The sequence below is a fragment of the Tinamus guttatus genome, unplaced genomic scaffold (assembly GCF_059628265.1).
Source record: "Tinamus guttatus ecotype Peru unplaced genomic scaffold, ASM5962826v1 Tinamus_guttatus_pri_ptg000459l, whole genome shotgun sequence".
Classification (NCBI taxonomy): Eukaryota; Metazoa; Chordata; class Aves; order Tinamiformes; family Tinamidae; genus Tinamus; species Tinamus guttatus.
The window spans coordinates 5,347,835-5,363,352 of NW_028288993.1; the positions used below are offsets into that span (position 1 = coordinate 5,347,835).

The 15,518-nt window shown below is 41.9% G+C and overlaps 1 protein-coding gene across 1 annotated transcript; it reads right to left on the minus strand.

Moving 5' to 3' along the window:
* Positions 1-233: 233 nt before the first annotated feature.
* On the minus strand, positions 234-12,424 carry LOC104581109 (serotransferrin-2). The gene is made up of 17 exons (XM_010228664.2): positions 12,228-12,424; positions 10,631-10,794; positions 9,488-9,587; positions 8,451-8,627; positions 7,828-7,990; positions 7,668-7,732; positions 6,861-7,018; positions 6,474-6,660; positions 6,159-6,307; positions 5,831-5,921; positions 5,454-5,522; positions 4,977-5,159; positions 4,014-4,170; positions 3,151-3,233; positions 1,746-1,930; positions 1,197-1,383; positions 234-406 (listed from the first exon to the last, which is right to left on the minus strand). The coding sequence occupies exons 1-17, from the start codon at positions 12,277-12,279 to the stop codon at positions 357-359; spliced, it is 2,220 nt and encodes a 739-aa protein (XP_010226966.2). The 5' UTR covers positions 12,280-12,424; the 3' UTR covers positions 234-356.
* Positions 12,425-15,518: the final 3,094 nt, after the last annotated feature.

The following is a 15,518-nucleotide window of genomic DNA, read 5'->3' on the forward strand; positions in this document are numbered from 1 at the left end:
ACTCTTGATAGCCCATATTTTAGTCCGTGGCACTGGTCCTGCTTGTCCCACAGAAATGCTGAGATCACCTCAGCAGCAGTTCCAAACTGCTGGCCCTGTTCCTGCCATGAGTTGTGTGGATTGGCCTATGCCACTCCCTACAATGCTGGCCTCCAAAATAAGATAGTGATGACAAAAGCCTTAGTATATGACCATAAATGTGAAAGCTATATATACTATATATGAAGAGTATTCAGCATGAACTTCTAGAGCTGACTGTGTCCTCGGTGATTGCTCCGGATAGGTTGGACTTGCATCTTTCCTTGTTTTCAGCATCAGTAAGGGTGTATGTGCCTTGCAAAGCTTCCACGTAGCTGTCAGTTCAGTGAAGATGCACAGATATCCTGTCTGCAAAAGTCTAAGATACCTACAAATCAGTAAGAAAAGATATATTGCTGTTAGCTTTATAAATGACTAACTCTTCAAATATTATTTAAACTACTCAGATAATATTCACTAAAACAGAACAGAAGTAAAATTCCCCATTTGAATTTCATTTAACAACCTCTATACTGACTGACAGAATTCCTTGGATACCTAACTTGCTTTATAATCATCATTTATTTCAATATAGATTTTCAAGTGTCAAAACAACTTGACCCTGGCTCTTTTTACACAGGCAGTTTTCAGTTCAAGTGATAGGTAAATGCATGCTTGATACAGCTTTCAGTGGAGAATAACAAACAATCTTTTAAGCTTTGAGTTCTTTATAATCCTTTGAAACAGGAAATTAACCTTGAAATAACATATTACAAGAATTAAATACAAAATTGCTCATCTTTTTCCCCAAGCTTGGCATACCCCAATAAACATTTTGTTCTATTATGCCAGAATTGATCTTTAGAATTGACGGAAAAAAAATCAGAGAGGAAATAAAATAGTCAGATAACTTATGTTACTTCAATTAATTAGTATTTGCTTTGACATGTGTCTATGTGCCACTGTTCCTGTGGCGCTCACATATTTATGCTTATGGATAGAGATTGCAAGAGACTCTTTAGGAACTCTAAGCGCTGTACTGCTTGGAAAATAGTTACTAACAGGATTATGTAAAACATACTTCTTTATTCAATGCAAATAAAAGGCCAATAAGCTGCACACAGAAGTCTCCCTGCTTGACATTTTTCTCTATCTCAAAACGAAGAACTTAACTTTACCTGCAGGTGTACAATTAAACACTGATTCTGCCAGCTGGAAGAAAGACTCTCCAAGAATTTCCTTATAGCTCATGTGACTTGCATGAACAAGGTACCGAGCAGTATCTTTGAAAAGCAGATCACTCTCACCATACTTCTGAGACTGAAATAGATGGAATTCAGAGCCCAGCTTGGTTCTCACAGATTCCTAAACAGAAAAGAAAATTGAAGAAGTTTCACAGCTTGGAATGTAAGCAGCAAAGTTAACTTGGTAAACTCTCACTGTTGTAGCAGGATCTTGCAGAAGAAAAGGTACTTTCACCCGGCACTGCCCTTATTTATACATAAAGATTATTTCAGTTTGGCATCTGTGTCTTATTTCTCAGCAAAAGTATCATCACTTCAGAGCAGCCAAAATTTCCCTATTTTCTCAATCTCTGAAACACATGCTTATTTTTTTAATATTGGCCCCGAAGGCCCTTTATGTATTTAGTACATAAAGCTTTTGATCTTAAAAAGGTTTTCAGAAGCCGTATATAACAAATGATAACATCCCTTAGCCTGCCTTACCTGGGATTTCATTAGGAAGTCATAGATTTTGGTGATGCTGACAGGTCGAGTCATGACTGTGCTGGGAGGAATGGGTCCAAGGTTACAGCCTGCCCACTCGGTGACTGCAGCACGGGTTCCATCCGGACACAAGAGCTCAAAGTCACTAGGACTATAACCTTTGGCCCAACCAGAGATGTCCAGATCTGCAAAGAAGATGAAGTGAAAGCAAATCCTATTGAAAAACAAAAGCTGGAAATAGTGTGAATCTCATGCAAAGTTTAACTATTGAGAGAAAGAGTTCAGTGAATGTGTTCAAGAAGTGCAGTGCGCTACACAGTCTTTTGTTGGGAATGCAGAGGGAGAAGGCTGGGGTTTTTGCTGAGGAAATATATCAGGAAGCTTAAAAAACAGAGTCACAGCAAGACATACAACAAGATATTATGCCTCATCTTCACTTATAGTAAGATCACTTCCTGAAAACAAGGCAATTCAGCTTGCACGCCCTTTGCTTCTCCATACAAACTGATCATTGCTGCATGGATTTTTGTCAGCTTCCTGTTCCTCATCACCCCACTCAACTTCACAGTCTCCTTTTTTACAGTGGTCTCTCTCAGCTAATGAAACTACCTAAACTGAAATCACACCATGTGCTTTATCTAAGTGAATAAAACAGGGTTTCCTTTCCTCCTCATCTCTATGAAAAGGGTAACATGTTATCTGTTGTTAAGAGTAGTTAAATTAGTAGTAGAGATTGAGGAAACTTAGACTGCAGGAATGACAGACATTTTCACCCGCAAAATCGAACTGCTAGTCTGTTGCAAACCATCAGTATCTCCCAGTGGAAGTTAAGCACTTCTCATTGTACTAACAAAGGCTTTTTTTAGTAACTGTGAAAGGCAAAATAGTTTTCAGTGATTTTACCTATTATTTGAACTATTTATTCCATGACTGCCTGTGAAACCACAGGAGGTAGTTGCAGTGTCATGATGAAGCCATAGAGCATTTCAGTGCAAATAAGCCTATGGTATCTGCCTATTTGTCACTTTTGTTCCTTTTTGATTAAAAACAAGGTTATATGCACCATAGCGACTTATGAAAAAAAAAAAAAAAGGATTGAAGAGTCTCTTGCTTTTCAAAGCATTGAGCTTTCCAAAAAACAGCACAGTTTCCTAGGATGCTTTCCACACCCTTGATTTTTGCACTCAGTGATTCTTTAATTTTCTAAAACTGGACAGTATCAGAATCTTTAGCTTTACTAGAATACATACACGCAGGAAGGTTCTTACAATTTTCCAGTCACAAACACAGCTTTTTGAATCCAGATTAAACTTGTGGACACTGATGCCTAGAAATCACAGTCACTGTGCAGGAAGAAACTGACACATGAATATTCTCAAAGGAAGAGAAAAAAACTGCATCTCACTCCTTATGTTCCGGAGCAGGTTAGAGTGTTCCAAGAAAGCTACATCTCCAAAGCTCCTTCCACTGGGATTGCCAACGAGGCACCTACAGCAAGTAAAAAAAAAAAAATTAAAAATGAATGTAGTGACAGCCATTACAACATGACGGGATATCTAAAGCTAAAACGTGAGTAGTTGGTACGATTCCCTTCATGTGAAGTTTCTTAGTTGTTGTACGAAACAAATTAGTGACACTGGTACAGATCTGCATGGGCAGTGTTTACACTGTTGTTCATAAATAATTATATGCCTTCTTTTACAAGAATATTTTACAAATAATTATATGCAATATAAGCTAATTCACTGCATAGAGAGACAAGACTGGCCCTTTCATCCTTTAAAGCAGCTCTCAAATCAAAGTTCTTGCACTGTGTCTGTGCCTATGAACAACTCACTCAACTAAATGCATTACAAGTATTCTGAGAGTGCTTTCACCTTTAAAATTCTCTGCCTCTGTCTCTGACTATTTCGTACTCTTTTTTTTAAATTTCAAATAATTTCTAATCACCACCTCTACCCTCACTGCTTCTTAACACATTACCTCTTCTCTCTGAACTTATGTTTTTCATCCATTCTCTTAAATGGGCCAGCACCACCACTTAAAGCCTAATATATTTAGAAGCACTGTCTTTCTCCGAAAATAATTTTATAACTGCTTTAAATTACCAATCAACAGCACATCCCATAGCAACTGCAACTAAAATAAAATACATATTAGCAAAAACTAACACAGCCACCAGCTTAAAAATCCTCCAGATAAAATGATTAGCAAAATAATAAACCAATACTGGCTATAACTCATTTCTGACCCAGACCAAAAGTTTACCTGAGAGCTCCCACATTGCCATAGTAGAGCTCATTGTGGTTGGCAGCACATCTGCTAGAGACTCTGCCCCCTTCCAGCTCGCTGTCTCCAATGCACACCTTGCACAGGCTCCCATCTGCTCCTGGCATGCAGCCCTTCCAAAAGTAGCTCTGGAAAGCTGAGCAGAGAAAGCTGAGGTGAGGTTAGGGCAAGGCAGTTCAAAGCCTCTTCATGTGAAAAGGCTGTAGGGGTTCCTTTTTAAGAGCCAGTGAGAGGAGGCCTAAACAGTATGAAAAATCCCAGGTACTCAGATAAAAGGAGGAGCTGCCTCAGCAGCTGAGCATGTACTCTCAGAATCTGCAGTTATCACTTTCTGGCCAAATCAGTAATTTCCCCAAGTGAGGGAAAACGTCAAAATAATAGAACTAAGGCACCTCAGAAAATTCAGACGGGCTGCAGGGAGAGGGATTTTAACAAGATCATACAGCAACATCCTTATTCATAGCTTAATTTGTGGAAGTGTTAAATAGCAACATGGAAGATAGCAGTTTTTATCTATGACTTGAGGGACAGGGATGGAATACCATCCTCATGTAGTTTATATTATGATATAAAGCCAGACCATCATGTATAATCATCATACAGACCCATTAGAGCTAGTTGTTGATTTAATCAAAGCACAGAGAAGGAGAAGGAGCAAGCTACTTGTTTCTGTTATTATCTTTATGCTACTCATGTAGACATTGACACCTCTATTATTTATGGTGTATCTCCAAGTTAAGGAACAACACATGTGATCTAAGAGAAATCTGCTACTAAGGAGAGAGTTCAACTCAAAAACACAGCAGGGCAAAGAAATATCTTCAGTGACATGCAAGACTGAAGTTATTCTCTGCCCTCATGGCCCCATCTCCATTTTACTCCCACATCTCAGGCTTCAGATTTCAATGGTCTTGCTGACAGATAGCACAAAGCAGTCCTTACTGGAGTCAATGTTACAGTTGTCGGTGTCATTCTCCAGAGCTCCCACTGTGTATCTGGAAAGAAGCAACCAGCCCGCAGGACTGTACAGATGGCCGTGGCAGGAGCGCCTTCCCCTAAGGTTGTGGATATTAATCTGTTTGGCATTCTTCTTCGCTAGGGCCACAGCATAGACAGGAGATAGCGCTGTGAAAAAGATGTCAATAAGCAGTTCTAGCAAGGAAATGGAGAATTCCGGGCAAGTCCAGCCGCCCTCTTCCCTCCCTCATCCTCCATCTGATATCTTCACTTATGGTAGAGGATCTGCGCTCTTTGTTCAGCCAAGAAGCTCTTGTTCTAGCAGCCCTGCGTTTTATGTAAACTTGCAATTGAACAGTACAGCAATTTCCCAAACCAGCATGCAAACACACGCAAGTATATAACCTAGAGGTAGCCTCAGGAGAAGCTGAAACCTTTTTCTTCTCAAAGATCTCCTTTTACCTTTGCGTCCAAGACGAATTAGTTTCCACTTTTCCTCTGTGGTCTCAATGTCTGGAGCACATCCCTCCCCTGAAGAGGCAAGACAACCTTGAGGATTTTGTAGTAACTGCTTCATTCCTTTTAGATAGCACCCCATCAGACACCTTTATGATTTTACTGTCTTTCCCTTGCAGCACATCAGCATCTTTAGCCCTCTTTATCAAAAGAGCAACCAGGACAAATTCTAGAACCAGGCAGTGGAAGGAAAGAGTACTTGGATGACAAATCCCACTTTCCTGCTTCGGTCCTAAACATTGCACACTATGGCAAAACAATCATATTTTTTATGGTTCTTTCTTGATTTTTTCCCTTCTTCCTAATGTCACATGAGAACTTACCATAACATTCTGCAGCTACAGGCACCAATCCACACTTCCCTGCAATGTAGACATGTGTTGCATCCAGGGTGACTGCATCAGCCTCACTGCTCTGCCAACAGCATTACAAAAAATAACAAACAGGATGTACATTAGCTGGCGTAACCAAGCAGCTGTTATTTCCTACAAACTGGAAATTCCCTGCACAAATTCCCTCTCATCCCCATTAGAGCGTCTAGATCCCGTTAGAGTGTCTAGTGCACAAACCGTTTTTCCTCTTGTTTGGATCAGATGAGGACAGATGCAAGCCCAACCTTACCAGGAAACCTGACCACAAGGAGCCTCTTACCTTGATCATTTCAATGCAATGTGTCATGGAGGTTGCCTGGACACAGACCAGCGGGTAAGATCTGATGCTCAGTGCCCAGTGCTCACATTTGCGAAGCTCAGCAGCGCTGATGCAGCACCAGCGCACAACACTGTTGTCCAAAGAGCTCCCTGCACAGAGGGAAGGAGCATAATGAGATCATGTCCATCCATGCACCAATCTGATTGTCACTAAGGGTATGTGCAGATTTATTCACTTGAGCCTAGCAGGGAGGGGTAACATGGAGAAAGAACTCTTTTTTCCTTCCTAGCTATGATCCTGAAAAAGGCTTCTCACCTTCATGGCCTAGTCCTTTAAGGAGACCTACATAATCCAGGCCAAGGACATAGGCAATCTCTAGCTGTTCCTCAAGAAGCTGCAGGTGCTGAGTGGCATCCTGAAACAGAAGGTTCTTTCCCCCATAGGGTGCAGAAGTGAAGAGTTCAAATCTGGCCCTTGCCTTTCCTTTTCGCCCAAAGAGGTTCTAGGAGAAGAATAATGCTTTAAATTACAACAGATCTGCACTCCCAGTGCACGATTCTTCCCCCAACAGACAATTTTTGGTACTTTGTGGACAGTAACTGCAGATTTCTTAAGAGAAAAGGCAAACTGTTTGGTGAATTCCATCCAAATTCAGGAAACAGGATCATGTCTAGAGATACAGAGTTTACAATATCCACTCACCTGAATCATAGTAAGAAATTTGTTGGTGATCTTCTGGAAGTTGTGGCGAGTGATGATGGCATGGCCAGGCCCCTGTCCCAGGTTACAGGTGCTGTATTCACTCAGCTCAGCTGTGGTCCCATCAGGACATAGGAGTTCATACTCATCTTGTTCTGTCTCTAAAGCAACAGGACACTCATGAAATCTATGAAGACAGACATGACTTGGCAGCAGTCTACAGGAATGGAAGGTAAAATGTTTTTCAGAGGAGCTCCCCCAAGGTGGAAGCAAGCAGCATATGTGCCAAGCACATTGGAAAGGATTCTTTTTGAAACGCTCTTTCCTCACCAAACAGGGATCTCAGCTGCAGATACTCCTAAATACTCTTTAGGCTATACTCATGTAAATATGTTTGTTTAGAAATACTCGCTTGCAACTACCACTGACCACCTTCAAAAATACTGATACAGAGCTGAGCTTGGTTAAAAAGAGGAACATGAGAAGTGTCCTTTCTAGCAGCACATACACTGAATTTTAAAAGGAATCCTAACAGTAAGGCAATATAAACATTGACAGCTGGTTCGGAGCCTTTAGGCTACAGGAATAACTTGCATGAAAACATCTGGCGACTCTCACTATATGAATCTCCTACAAGCAATCATTTTTAACTGCTCTTTTCTTTTTCTGTTTCCTTCTGATTTGTGTGAAGAGCTGAGAAATACCCCTGAATTGCTTGCAGGGACTAAGTTTTCCATGAATATCCCCCAAACTCCTATGTAGGAAAGAGCACTGCCAAAAGCTAAAATGAAACTCAGATTTTACAATTACCTGTAGCAGTCAACAGTGTTAGATGATCTAGAAAGGCAACGTCTGCCACTCCATTCTTCAAGCACCTGCAGCAAGACAAATGCCATTTTGTTAGCACGTTTCTGGCTTTTCCCCCTCACTGGTTCTTGTTCGCACTCAGTGCAAATGGCACAGAGCTCACCTGAACGCTCCTTCAGAGCCATAAAAGGGTTCACTGCTACTAGTCTCACAGAAGTGGTTCTTCTCTCTGACATAGGATTTCTGTCCTTGGCAAAGATCACAGAGTCGAGGAGCAGCAATTCCAACTCCAGGGATGCAACTTGCATTGAAATACTCGCTGATTGCTACAGACATAACGAAAACTGGTCAAATGGAAAAAAAATAGAACAAAGAAAAGGCACTAAATCTATCATGTGTATAATTAATAGTTATGCAGGGTTTTTTTTTTTAAAAAAAAGTTAGACATGTGGCTTCATTGTCTAAATGTCAAATTTGAACCATTCTCTGGAAATATAGGTGTCAAATTCTGATTAGGTTAAAAGAATTATTTGTTTGGCTAGATGTTACAAAATTTTATTCCTTACTGTACACAGAACACTGAGATTTCCTTTTGCTTTTGATAACAATGCTGCTTGAGAGTTCACTGGAAAAGTCCTGAGAAAGGTAAGAATCAGCACCAAAGACATGCAAAAGGATATCTCATGTGCAAAGTCCTTCAGTTTCCATGTAGTTCATGCTGCATCTGCTTCCACTTCACTCAATTCCGCTGAGGGCAGATACAGTACCATGGTTCTGTTCACCCACCTTGGCTCAGAGGTTGTGTCTCATCCCAGGAGATGTCATTTTTAGCCAGGAGAAAGCCAAGTGGAACATTCCAGCCTGATGTCCACCTGGCTCCATTGTGGCAGCTGCGCATACCTCTTAGCCGCTGGATATTCAAAGTTCCTCGTCTGGCAACGGCCACAGCAAACACACAATTTCCTGTGACAGGACAAATATACAACAGAAATAACTAAATGCAAATTCTGCAGCTTTCACCTGTGCACAGGAGCTCAATCACTTCTATGAACACGGCTAAGGAAAAAGAATGATTGAGCATGTGAAATATAAGAATTCATAACATGGAAATACATAATATTCTACATAGCATCTTGTCAAATTGAGAAATGCAAGCAATGTGCAAAAAAACCAAAATCATCAAGCTCCATCCATTCAACACCAGTTCCAAATTCCTTCTCAGAAATTTTGAACACTTGTATTACCATGTTTTAGATATCATAATGGAAAGAGTTTCCGTGTCATATCCTCACAGCATACTTACCAGCCCAAAACATACCAATTCCACTATGATTTCACAGTTCTTCAGCCAAAACAAAATTCATTTCTGTTCTCTTACTGTCATCCTATTGGTCTCTTCCTATGTTCATCTGCTAATTCAGCTTCTGTCCCAGAGTCAAGCCTCTCAAGTAATTTCTCCTGTGTGACTGATTTGGGCTCAGACTTAACTTACTTATTCTTGTCTTATAAGTCAGTCATTGCACAGACTGCTCAGCTCTACAAGGAATGAAGTGGAAACTCACTATAACAAGATACTCCTTTATATATTCTTGTCTCCTTAGGGTGAAGAGAAGAGAACTAACTCATGACAGAAGCTAATCTCTTAAAGTATCACTACCAGTATTCAGTTACTCTAAGAAAGAGCATACTGGGAGAACTGACAGAGATGGAAAAAAAAAACAACAAAAAAGCAAAACAAAAACAAACAAACAAAAAAACCCACTTCACATCAATTCATTAGCCAAATCAGAAGTTTACCTTAGTCTTCTGCTTTATGAACCTACCTTTCTCATAGATCTCCTTTGCCACCACTGTCAAGCCGTACAGTTTTACAGCAGAGTAAACATCTCCAGCATCCAAGGAGACAGCATCTGCTTTATTCACCTTAAAAGTGATAGCAAAACCCCCAGAATCAGTGTGGCTACTAGGAAATAATCACTCAGAGTAGCTTCAAGACCAGAGTTTATGCCTAAAAAGTGCTAATCAGTGACTTTTACAAGCATCTGCTTTGTTTTTAATTGAACCCCTGCTATGCAGCATGGTGACATGCCAGCAATGAGGCATAAGTTACCTCCACATAGTACCTGGTCTTTCTCAGTAATATCTTCCATCTTTGTTTGATCTTTTCACTCCCAAAATACAATTCTGACACCACTGGGAAAAAAAAAAAGAAAGAAAAAAAAAATTTCCCCCAAAAGTACTAAACCCATCTCAAACAAATTCTGGCTCTTATCTTTCCAAATAATAAATAATTGGAACTGAAGCCTAATAACAGGGATCATGGAACTAAATGAAAACATGAATGAAATTATTCCCCTCAATCAACAAGAAAGAATTTATTTGTTTTGTTTGCCAGGTCAGATTTGGATTCCATCAATGGCAACTGGGATTGAGCGTGCATGGAAACTGAAATTTTCTACCCCAATAAAGTATGTTAGTGGAACTATTCCACACCAAATACTTGTCTTTTTCACCAATGTTTTGTTTTCAAAGCATGTAGCATTATGAAGATGCTTTTTCAGACGTAGAGCTTACACGCATAAACCCCAGTGTGTAATTTTACCCCACATCAGGGGTAAGGAAGAGAAAGCACTAGTTACAGTTGAAGTAGGACTGAAGCCCACAAGCAAGCAGCAATCTCTGAGAAGGTTTTCATTTATTAGTCTTGTTCATTTACTTCCAAGCAGTGTTCTACTTTTTTCCTGGAGAATTCAAGGACCTCAGCTGGAGTAAAATAGTACATCTGTAATAGGAATGCTCATGGTTATTTGAATTTTTGTCTCTCAAGCTACTGTGTACTTTGTCACAGGTTAGATAGTATCGTTTCAGTAGCATTTAATTCTCCTAGGAATGCTGTTTGCCAGAGTCTTCTCCTATGGAAGAGGGGTTTGTCTCAAAAGAAGTTTTGGAAATCTCTGCAGACTTACCCTGATTTTATCAATGCAGTCGTATGTATTGTGAGCTCTGATACAAGAAATCCTGGTAAAGGAATCGGTGGTAGCAAGGGGCAGCACAGCTGTAAGAGCTTTGGACAGTTCAGCACACTTCCTCTGTTCTAGGTCAGATAGAGTGCACCATCGGAATTTCTTCCCTGCAGGATCAAAAATAAGGTGAAGATTTGTAAGAATTTCTGCCTCAGAACGGTGCTTACTTAATTTTCCATAAATTTAAGACAAGGCTGCTACTCAAAATGAGAAAACAAAGACAAGAGCATCTTTATAGCTACCATGTGTCTCCCTGTTGGAATTAAAGAAAGAGAAATGGCATCTATCGTGTGGAGTAACCTTTTTACCACCTTCCCTGTTATCAGACTGCAGGCTTTCTGCTGACAAGCCATCAGTGATGTGGCTTTATCAGAGCACAGGCCTTCTGCTTGGGATGTAAACATCACATTCCTCTGGATTTACTGGTTTTATTGCTGTCAGGTTATCAAAACAGGCCATTCCCTTAACCTTTGCCCTGTTGTTTCCTCTGGTGCTTTCACACATACATACTCCAAATTCATACTTTATCCATACCAACCTTAGTATTTCTGCTACAAAGTTCTAGAGATTAAGAACTAAGTCTGCAATTGAAGGAGAATTGTCAAGGGAGGACGTTGGTAGGGAATCCAAATTCTATATCTAGGCTGAATTTAGTTTTTTTTAGTTTTTGGACAAGGGATTGTTATTTTTTAAACAGACAATAGCTAGTTGAGCTCCAGCCAATGAGCTCCATGCTTTATTAGAACACTATTTCCTGTCCACTTTCATTCCAGATCAAGACTGATTTTAAGCAACAGGACACATGCTGACGTTTCAAGGTCAGAATTAGAAGTTTGACTCATAGGAGTTTGAAGATTTGAAGTCAGAAGAAATTCACAGTTATATACTACTAATATAACAGAATGAACCGCATCCCTCACTTGAGGAAGTCAGCATCTGGGACCATTTGAAATGATAAATGCAATTCAGTAATTTGGCTTTAGTACATGGTTTAAAAATGAAGCGTTTCCTCAGCAACAGAAAGTAACTTCCTGGTCTTCTGACAACGTAGAGCAGTTTATTTTCCAAGACAACACCCACCATGAAAGACAGACACTGTGGACAATCTGGCTATTGACAACAGAAAACCCTGTTTAAAGTTGAACAGGGTAGTAAATAGACATCCCTGCAATGCATACAAAAAGGCTGCAACATCTTTAACATAGTATTTTCCAGATGTTTAAGTATTTGTCTCTTCAATTATCTTTTAATGCTAAAACATAAAACTCAATCATTTTGTCAACACTAAGGAGAAGCTGCTCAGAGAAAACAAGCAATCACTGAATCGCAAAGGAACTTTTGCATTAATCTGCTTCAAGACTAACAAGGTCACCATCTGCCAATGATCAAACAGAAAAAAACACAGGCAAATGGGAATCACAGGCACAGCGAATACTTGGCAGAAAAAAAAAAAAACAAAACCAAAGCACATATTAGAGTTCTTATCTCAGTAACCCATCCGGGGGTCAACCTTCCCTTTCCCTCTCTGCATCAGCCTTACCTGAAGACAGCAAAGTGAAGATGATTAGGTCAATTATGATCGCTATCTTCATGATTAAAGCAGCACAGCCAGGATCCTCTCTCTACCCTAAAGTCCTGCCTTCTCATACCAGGAATTCCATGGCAGTGACCAAAGCTGCTGGAAGACAACAAAAGTGGGTTAGGCATCAACAAGGATAAATCAAGATTAAAAACAAAACAAAACAAAGAAAAAATAAAAAACAAGAAGTCAGAAGATGGTGTATCCTTGTAGGCAAAGGAGAAAACCACAGTGTTCTATTCCCACACACGGATGAAAAACACCACTACATTTTCTGCCCTGTTATGAACACACGTCTGTCTGAAGCTAGGTTTTATCCTGAAAATCTTCAGTATAGAGCATAATCTGTTACTGCACGTAACTTCCCCAGCAGCATAAAGTTTATGCTTTAACTTCTGGCTCCACCACACAGTCCCTCACACAGCAACTGCCCTTTCACTGAGGTGAAAGCTGCACACATTCCATGCTATTCAATGTAAAATAAAGTTTAGCCACTGATGAAAGAACTAAGGACACAGATCCTTTACTGGGAAAAAATGGGATTATGGATTACGAGAGCTTTTCATGATTAAAAAGAAAAAAAAAAGTTAATTTGAAATAAATTGTACTTCTGTTTCAGTAGACAGCAATATGCCTTTTGGAGATAGAAAAGTGTTTATGTGTTTACGCCAATCTTACAAAAAATGTATCTTAAGTGAATTGCCCAAATCACTGGATCTCTCTCTCTCTAGAGCATATTGAACAATTCTTTTATTCTAATTTTTAACTGATAATGACATATATTACTTAAAACTTAAAGTACTTAAAAAAAAAAGTATTACTATGCCTCCCTAAGAATTCAGAACAGAGCTGTGACTTGGTTATTTTCTTGATGCTCTTCATTTCACTGTAGCACAACAATCTCATCCAAACTGGTTTATTTTCATGTTTCCTAACACGTAGCCTCTTTCCTAACACTTTTATCCTCTTTCCTGTTCAGGAAAGAATTGACCACTCTCAGTATCCTGAAGAAAGAAGGTCTATTTCATAATTAGGCTTCCCTTCTCCATCCTATGGATTTTCTTAGTACTTTCTCTCCTTCAGGTATTTTTCCCAAATTTCTACTGTAGCCTTATGTACTCTTCCCAGTCCTTGTTTCCCACTTACGCGGATTACACAGATTCCTTACCCTCACTGTTTCAGAAGTTCCCTCTCTAGTTTCCTTGCAGGTGTTTTCTTTCCCACCAGTCTGGTCACAGAATGAGATATATTTCTTACTCCTTCACGGATTCCCTAAATTAGCTTTCCCAAGTCCTAAGCTTTCCCAAGTTCTCTGTTCTCTCACTTGCTAGAGATCTGTGGCACCATCCCACCCTTTGGCTTGGCTGTACAGTTCTTGCTAGGTTGAACACTGTTGAGGAGTTATGATTTATTCCTTAGTGTTCAATCTATACAGCTTTTTGATACAATGTATTATTAGATATTAAGAAAAAAATCACAATAAAACATGCTAGAAGGGTCTCAAAAATAACTAAATGTCCACATATTTACTTAGAATTACAGTAAGAAAGATGAGACCAAGACAGATCACTAATCAGTGAGGTTAATGTTAATTAAAACAGACTATTTAAACAGTACACCTTATTAACTACACCTTAGCTCTGAGTCACTCCTGAGTCACCTCTGGGGATGCGTGTGTCGGTCCTGCCTGCAGGCAGGCATCAAAGCTCCAAGGTGCAGCAAGGCGCCCAGCAGGATCTGCTCCCACCTTCTCTGTGGTTGTCCTTCCTGCAATCCTACCATTATGTTAGCTTGGGATGTACCTACATCCCGACACGTTGGTTGATGCTGTCATTATTATTTGGTGAGTGCTAAGTTTGGGTCTCTGATTGAAACTTAAATAATGTAAAAGGCTTTAAAGATATTGGAGATGCAAGGAGCAAGCTTTGGCTATTTAAACAGATATTATTCTGCAATTTGTCCCTGGTAATGTGGAGTGGGGGGGGACAAGGAGAAGGAAAAAGATTAATGAGATAAAGATGTGGTGGACTTCACAGAGCCTTTGCTCAGAGGAGAGGAAAAAAAAAAAACAGATGTAATAATGATACAGGTCAGGTGAGAGGATCATGTCCTAAAGCACTGAGGATGTGGAAACACTCTGGAATTCTTTTCCTACTGATTCATCCTAAAAAGCTTCCCCTCCGCCAGCACCAGAAAACACAATTAGCTTCTTCCCTGTAATGATGTGTCTACAAGGGTGGGACCCAAATCACTTCTACAACCCCTGTCTCTCATGATACAGGGCAAGGACTCCAAAGCAGACCCAGACAGGGCAGTGCTGGGCCCCACTGCAGGAGTGGCCCTGTCCCACATGTCCTCAGGGCTCCCTGTTGCTGTGGGGACTGCACCTGCCTCACACCCCCAACAGCACCCCTGAGAGGCTTGAGCCCCCCATGGTCCATGTCCTCACTCCCCTTGAGCAGCCCTGGCCCGGCCTGCACCCGCCTCAGCAATGGCCCCACACTCAGCTCCTCTGCAGAGCTAACCGGGCCCTCTGCCTCATCCTTGCTGTGGGGCAGCCTCATCCCCTCACCATGTTCCCTCTGCAGGGTGGCCTAGGCCTCCCGCCTCATCTCCTCTGTGGGGCTGCTTCATCCCCTCAGCACATGCACTCTGCGCTGCAGCTTCATGCTCACACCTCAGTCCCTCTGTGAAGCAACCTGGGCCCGCGGTCTCATCCCCTCTGTGGGGCGGTCTCATCCCCTCTGTGGGGCGGTCTCATCCCCTCTGCGGGGAGGCTCCATCCCCACACGCCGCCCCTCTGTGGGGTGGCCCCAGCCGCCCCCTTATGCCCAGGTCCCCGCAGCCTCCCAGCGCGACGGCCCCAGCCCCGCGCCCGGCCCCAGCCCTCCCAACGCGGCCCTCAGGCAGCCCCGCCCGGCCCCGCCCCCCGGCCCGTGTCTCCCGCCCTGCCGCGCGGGGCGCCGCAGAGGACGCGGCGGCGGCGGCATCAAGATGGCGGCGGCCGTGGCGCGGGGCTGCGCGGTGGCGCTGCGGTGGGGCAGGTACGGGGCAGGCGCGGGGCAGGTACGGGGCAGGCGCGGGGCACGCGCGGGGCTGCGGGAGGCCCGGGGGCACAGGGGTTTTCTGCGCCCTTAAGGACGAGGCGCGGCGGCCTCGGGCAGATCCAGTTCTGCTGGCAGCGTCTGGCGCCGGTTTGCGACAGTTCTGGTCTCGTGTCACCCGGGCAGCCACCCGGAGCGGGGACCGGCA